Consider the following 6,961-nt stretch of genomic DNA (forward strand, 5'->3'; position numbering starts at 1 on the left):
GAAATGAACTCACAAAAAAAGTGAGACATTTGTTTGTAAATTGAACTAATAGTAGTATGTTGTTAAGGGATAGTTCACCCAAAAATTAATATTCTGTCATCATTTACTCACCCTCAAGTTGTTCCAAACCTGTATAAATTATTTGTTCAGTTGAACAAAAAGGAAGATACTTTGAAGAATGTTTGTAACCAAACAGTTGTGGATGCATAGTATTTTTTTCCCCATATTTGCCCCACAACTGTTTGTTCAAACACACCAATAGATTCACTAAAAAGAACCGAGAGTCATTGTTTTATGAATGGGTCTACGCTGGTTGCACTGAATGATTTTGACTCACTAAAAGGAACCAGTTGATAAAAGTAGGCTAATTTGTTCATGATTTGCGTTGTATATTGTTGATTCACTGAACTGACTCATTAGAGTCATTTCTGTGAATATCATAAGATCATTTTTGGAGGGTTGGTAAAAACTATAAGTTGGCTGTAGTGATGCATCTGTGTAACGCTCGAGTCCTCAGGCTCTTGAACGATAAATATAACTATCTTCATCACTCAGTCATATCATTACCAGGGAAAATTACATTTTACAGCCTCCATTTGCGCATTTGATGTACAGAAATGCAACTTTGCTGCGGGATATGTTTTGCTCGAAGGCAGAATGAACTGTACCGATTGGAAACAATTTATCACAGAGGAAGCCAATTTCTGAAGACACTTGCTAAGATGTTATCTGAGCAGACATGCCTCAGCCTTTATCACCACCAACGAGGAAGAGAGAGGAAAACTGGCGTAAAGGTGCAGAAACGGGACTTCACATGTTACACGTGAAACGAGAGCTTCGGGACAACAGCAGCACGCTGGAACCTGCAGGACAGGCGGATATTCAGACAGCGTGTCTAAAGCGTTTGCTATAGCCATGACAAGAAAGTGATGGTTGCATGGGGGAATTTGACACATCCTTCACTAAGAAAACAATAGCATGGCACTTTGTTTTTGGGAGATTTATGGTATACCATTGTATTCTTTAAAGAACCTTTAAGTGCAATTTAAATAGAAATTGTATATTGTAAGTTTGCATGTAAAAGACGCCCAAAAACAGATTAGGAAAGATTTATTTATGACAATAATCCAGTAGGGGTGAATTCAGGTTGATTGGGACATTTAAGTTTCTCGATGGGGAAAAAGTGTCCCAAACACCCTGAATTCACCCCTACATATAAAATTTCAATCCGATACCATCACTGTACCGCCATGTAAAAGTTGACCTTTAGAAAGCAAATTTAACTATCTGTTTCACAAGAGCCATAAGCTATAATTCTCTGGCTTTTTATTGACCCTGTTATATTGCACAACGTGTCTTTTGTTTCGCGGGAAAGTGAAAGTAGGTTACAACACAATTAAAACTACTTCATGAGTTCTGAAATGGATTATCACTGTCATTACTGTCTGTCATGTGTCTAATCTTTAAGAAGTGAATCTCAAAACATGTCAGATTTTAGTTAGTCTGCAATCAAAATTCAGAGATCTTTCTATGAACAAATTCTCTTAAGATCAACTGATCTACATTCATTTTATAGCTCTATACTCTTAGTTTGACAACTACTCATTTGTGTCTTCTAAGGGATTTTAGGAGAACCATCTTATACTTAAATTAAACTCAGTTAACCTCACAAATATCAACATGCATCATGTAAAAAAAGGATAAATCCAGTTATTTTAGAACATTTTATTTTTCATATATGAGCAAAAATCTGCAGTGTAAAGAATATTTTATCAGGAACACAAAGAGCTCGTGACATTGCATCACATAAAGATACTTTCTCACTGGATCGAGTGTTAAAGTGAACATGAAATGTGAAAAACAGTAGTTCCACTTAAATAATAAACTCTACTAAACATATAAAACCTCGCTGAAATACACAGAGTAAAGAAACTGAGATTTACGAAAATAAATGAGATCTATGAACATTCATTTTATCAATAGGCTAACTATGAAATAATCTCTTAAGCTTATTGCATTAAAGCACAATAACAAATCATAATTTACAATGCATTATAATACCATACAAACTCCAAAATCACTTGTCGGTGCGTCAGCTGTATAATAAACTCATAAGGAAATAGAAGGATTATCTGTGTTGCTTGCAATTGCAAAACCTTCCCACCCACATTTATGGCTAATTATTGTCTAATATTTTATCACACTGACTGTTTATTATAGATTCTGTGGGGCAAAAAGCAGTCAGTCAAAGTGTGCAAAGTGAAAGTCCATGATACAATAGCTTAATACGACCCTGTACAATTAAGCTCTGTTCTAAAACCTAGTAAGCTGCCTACATAGCAAGCATCATATACAACATACATTGCGAAAGGAATTCAAATATACTTTATGGTTATAAGATTATTGTATTGTTAGCTTAGCAACATGCAATGCCGAATTGTAAGTCTCCTGTGCGGTTTACATGAGGAGCACTAACTGAGCGCTGATTGAGTTGCTTCCTATGCACTTAGAAGTAGACATCAAGGCAGCTCACAAGGTTTTGTAAGAGAGCCTGGAAGTGAGGGTTGCAGCAGCTTGTGGAAAAGGGGAAATAATGGCCATCTCCCATTCTGAGCATTAAACCAGCAGTCCGTCAGTGAAGCGACAAAGGTCTGGAAACAGGAAATACCACCTGATACCACAGGAAGTACTAAGAACACCAGTCAATCCATGCTGAAATATGCGCTCGGAGAGCCGGCGCTCAAAGAAAGAATGTGATTGGCCGAGACACTCCCTCTGGTCCTCTGGCTTGTTTGTTTAGCCTCTTACATTCTGTATATCAAAAGAAAAACATTACATTTCAAACATATTCCTTTGACAAAGTTAATATTTTATAATTATTATGGATGCCATTTTTATGACTGGGCTACATGGAATTTTTGTACATTTAAGGCAAGACACCACAGGTGAATAGGGAAAAACTTTGAACCGATTGATAGATATCAACATACATTCCCTAGTTGATTAACTCTTTACCCGCCATCGATGGACAGAATTTTCCGGCTTTTAATGAGACGCTTCCCCACCATTGATGGAATTTTCCATTTTCTATGAGACAACACTTCCCTGCCATTGACAGAATTTTCCGCCTTTTCTTAGACAACTCTTCTCTGCCAATAACGGAATTTTCCATCTTTATTGAGACACTTCCCTGCCAATGATGGAATTTTCCATTTTCTGCTTTCTCCATTTTCCAATTATGCTTTTTTAAATTAAACTTATCCACATGCATGAAGGTAGAATGAAACTTTTATTTTTTTTATTTTTTATTTATTATTATTTTTTACAGAGGCTCTTTCTTGAAACTTTGAATTTTTTTTTTTTTTTTACAGAGGCTCTCTTCTTTCTTTTGATATTTTGCATGTTCAGATATTCCTACAACAAAATATTCTTAGGGGCAATGAAAGTTTTGTGAAAATTATCAAAAATGCTGGCGCTGGCTGACAACTTTTTAAATAAATGTTGGCGGGGAAAGAGTTAATCACAGTACATTCAGACAAATGATGCATTATCTAATTTGCATACATTTACACAATATTTATCATTTATGACACCATAAATAAAGAAATACTGTCAAAAGGCAGACTTTTTTTCACTATATTTTTAAGAAATAAAATACATAAATCAGGCAAATGATGAACAACACCCTCACAATATAAAAACCTTTAAAATATAGATAGGAATAAAACTGTAAAGTTTAGTGTATGTACAGTAAGTGCTTCTGATGTGGAGATTTGTACAGGCGCAAATAAAGTGTAATAAAATAATAATACATAAATGTACATTTTGGATGTTTGTTACATGTTATGGACATGTTATGCAAGCAAAATAGCTCAAAATTGACCAGCGAATTTATTTTGCCTGTAGTGTCTTGCCTTAAAAATATTCAAATAAAATTGTTTTTTCACTCTGCAGGAGTATTAAAGTCAATAGGTGATTACAAAAAATAAAATAAAGGAATAATAAATAAATTTCCTTAAAATAAGGAAAATAAAACAGAAATTGTGATCTCCTATACATATACATTTTATACACACCTTCTTCGGTGAGAATGGTTCCTGTCTGTCCACCCTCTGCATGATTTCCTTGACCCATTTCTCTCTGGGATCAGCGCAGAACACACGGCCGTGTCTCAGTGTGAAGCTGCAGGGAGAACATTGCATTAAACACCATTAACCATGAGGTCAGATGTAGACAGAGTCACATAAGAGTCCAAATTGGGTAAGTGCATTTTCTTGCAGCACACCTCTAAGTGTCTCGTAGCCTATCTCTCAAGTCATGATTTCATAGACGTCCAAACATGTTATGCACACACTTCCCATATGGAAAAGATTAAAACTCAAGACTTATATATTTTCTAACTGAAACGTGTTATTTATGTAAGGGATAATGTAGAGCGAGGCGGTTGTTATATATCGAATACAACCCCGACAGGCTGATCAGAGCGGAGGGATCTTGAATCAGCCTGAAGGGGTTGTTATTCGCTATAACAACCGCCTCGCTCTACATTATCCCGCTTACTACATGGCTACCCACCAAATAAATCAATAATTTGGCACAAAATATTGATTTTAAAAGGAGTTTATTGATTTAAAAACGATTGTATTGCTTCCGCTAAAGAAAGTAGTCCGTTTTGTCTCTACGGTACGGTTAGAATCGTGCGCGTCCATAGCAACGCTCTGTTTTTCATGGCAACGGTGTGTAATAAGAAGTGATAAATGGACATGCAAAATTTAAAGTAGAGTCTTTTAAGTTTTACTTTTTGTACACAGTTTAAAAAGTCATATGTTGCTTACACAATAGCAGGGATGTTGCAGCCTCCGTCCTGCTGTTGTTTTCTGTAGCTGGTCACTCTGTTCCTCATGGACTGTTTAACTTTCTTGGCATACCGCAGGCAGCAGTCCTCATACGAGCCTACAGACAGAGGTGTATAACTTCTAAAAAAAGTTGAATTGCTTAACTTATTTTGATGAGTTAAAGCCATGTAAAAACACTTTATGGTAAATGGACTGCATTTATATAGCGCTTTCACAGACCTATGGCCACCAAAGCGCTTTACATTGCCTCACATTCACCCATTCACTCACTCATTCATACACCGACGGCGGTGTCAGCCAAGCTCGTCGGGAGCAGCTGGGGTCAGGTGTCTTGCTCATGGACACCTCGACACTTGGTCACAACCTACATGAACCACTGAGCCACTGCCGCCTTGTTACTTTATCATAACTTTTTGATCATATCATTTTTTTTACAGTGTAAATAATTATTAAAAATATGCACAGCAAAGAAAACACAAATGTTTAGTAACCACGATATGTATCACCAGAACTTAATTTGTATTATTTCTTTTATTTTACTAATCAGGAGTGGAACAATAGGAGTAATATAATCATTTAGTTATTGTTTCCAAAAAGACACATTCTATATGCAATATCACTAAAACTTATCATATGACAATTATGCTAAACATGACAAAAAACAGACTTTACATTGCATGAGTGATTTTAATTAACATTTAAAATCATGCATTTTAACATTGATTGCTGCACCATTAAATAAGATGTTTGTTTGTTTTTTAGAATGAATTTGAAAAGGCAAAATTACTATTTGAGTTTGAAATTAATTTATTTGTTGTTGTTCTGAATCTCATAAGTGCACACTAAAGATGATGCAATAACAAATAAAGCATAATGCAATGCGTTCCAGTATGTTTTCTTAAACTTTGTACATTGCAACCTCAAAAAGTAACCCGATTATTTAAAACACAAGCTTAACAGCTTCACTTATCATCATCATCACTTGTGGCGTTTACCTTGAGCCAGTGTGAGGTAGAGGAAGCCCAGGAGGACGACGAAGAACAAGACGCTGAACCGCATGATATCCCAGTGTCTCTACTGTACAATGAGACAAAAAATCACAAACTGATAGTGCTTATACGAGAAACCTTATCAGCATAGGCCGGGTTTTCCCAACACACTTATCCTTATTCCTCCAGCCTTGACCCTTGGACATCACCAACATATTAAGTGTGAACATAAAAAAGCTTTTTGTGTTGTCGAAAAAGCACTTAAAATTACGACAGATGCTGTAAAATCATCACCTCTGAATAAAACAAGCAACCATTCATAAACTTTATGGGTTGCATATAGAGAAGAAAAAAACAAAAACTGAATGCAACCATTAATGTTAATTTAGCTTTAGTAAATCATTAATGAATATGGACCTGTGTTACAGTACAACGCAGTAAAATCAAGTCAAATTTGCCAGTTAACCCACCATACAGGTGAAAGTCTGCATTTCAAAGAGAAAAATCCTCTATATCTTCAAAGGAGTTTAGATTTTCAAAGCATTGCTGTTAAACATTATATAGAATGGTTGCTGTAAAATGATGTTGCTGTCGGCTCACCTTGTTTGTGAAGAGAGGAGAAAAGCAGTTTCTTCCCAGGATTGTGCACATTTCCCATCTGCATCGACTTATATTGGGCCCAACCCTGATACCTGAGCCAGGTAGAGCCACATCCCTCACAAGGAAACCGCAGGGAATTATGAGATCAACTTACTTGCATTTTTTGGTTGAAAACCACAGTTACTGATTTGTCTATCAGGATTTTGGATTTATTTCCTAATACTTCCTTATTTGTGGCTAACCACCATATCAGTGGGTTTCCCTCTCATAATAATCTTTGTTGGTCATCACTCATCAGTGCTTGCAAAAATTGTAATATGTAAACACTACATGCAGGAAATGGGCTTTAGATGCTGATAGGAGTACTGTGACTTTCCTTTAGTCAGCTTTGATGTTATAGAGATTTATTTTAATGTTTTCTGAAAGAAGTGTCTTCTGCTCACCAAGGCTGAATTTATTGTAAGTTATGAAATTTATTCCTATGTAATAAAACATATATTCACATAGAAAAGTTAT

General features: G+C 35.7%; 1 protein-coding gene across 2 annotated transcripts; it reads right to left on the reverse strand.

The window, feature by feature from the left end:
• Positions 1 to 1,716: 1,716 nt before the first annotated feature.
• Positions 1,717 to 6,506, reverse strand: ccl25a (chemokine (C-C motif) ligand 25a). 2 transcript variants are annotated; one of them, XM_084119595.1, is made up of 5 exons: positions 6,446 to 6,506; positions 5,852 to 5,933; positions 4,836 to 4,953; positions 4,077 to 4,182; positions 1,717 to 2,811 (listed from the first exon to the last, which is right to left on the reverse strand). In XM_084119595.1, the coding sequence occupies exons 2-5, from the start codon at positions 5,913 to 5,915 to the stop codon at positions 2,797 to 2,799; spliced, it is 303 nt and encodes a 100-aa protein (XP_083975721.1). In that variant the 5' UTR covers positions 5,916 to 5,933; positions 6,446 to 6,506; the 3' UTR covers positions 1,717 to 2,796. The 2 variants fall into 2 exon arrangements, with proteins under 2 accessions (XP_083975721.1, XP_083975722.1); XM_084119596.1 differs by having other exon boundaries at positions 5,852 to 5,930; positions 6,446 to 6,492.
• Positions 6,507 to 6,961: the final 455 nt, after the last annotated feature.

The sequence above is a fragment of the Abramis brama genome (genome assembly GCF_963993115.1).
Source record: "Abramis brama genome assembly, chromosome: 7".
Taxonomy (NCBI): Eukaryota; Metazoa; Chordata; class Actinopteri; order Cypriniformes; family Leuciscidae; genus Abramis; species Abramis brama.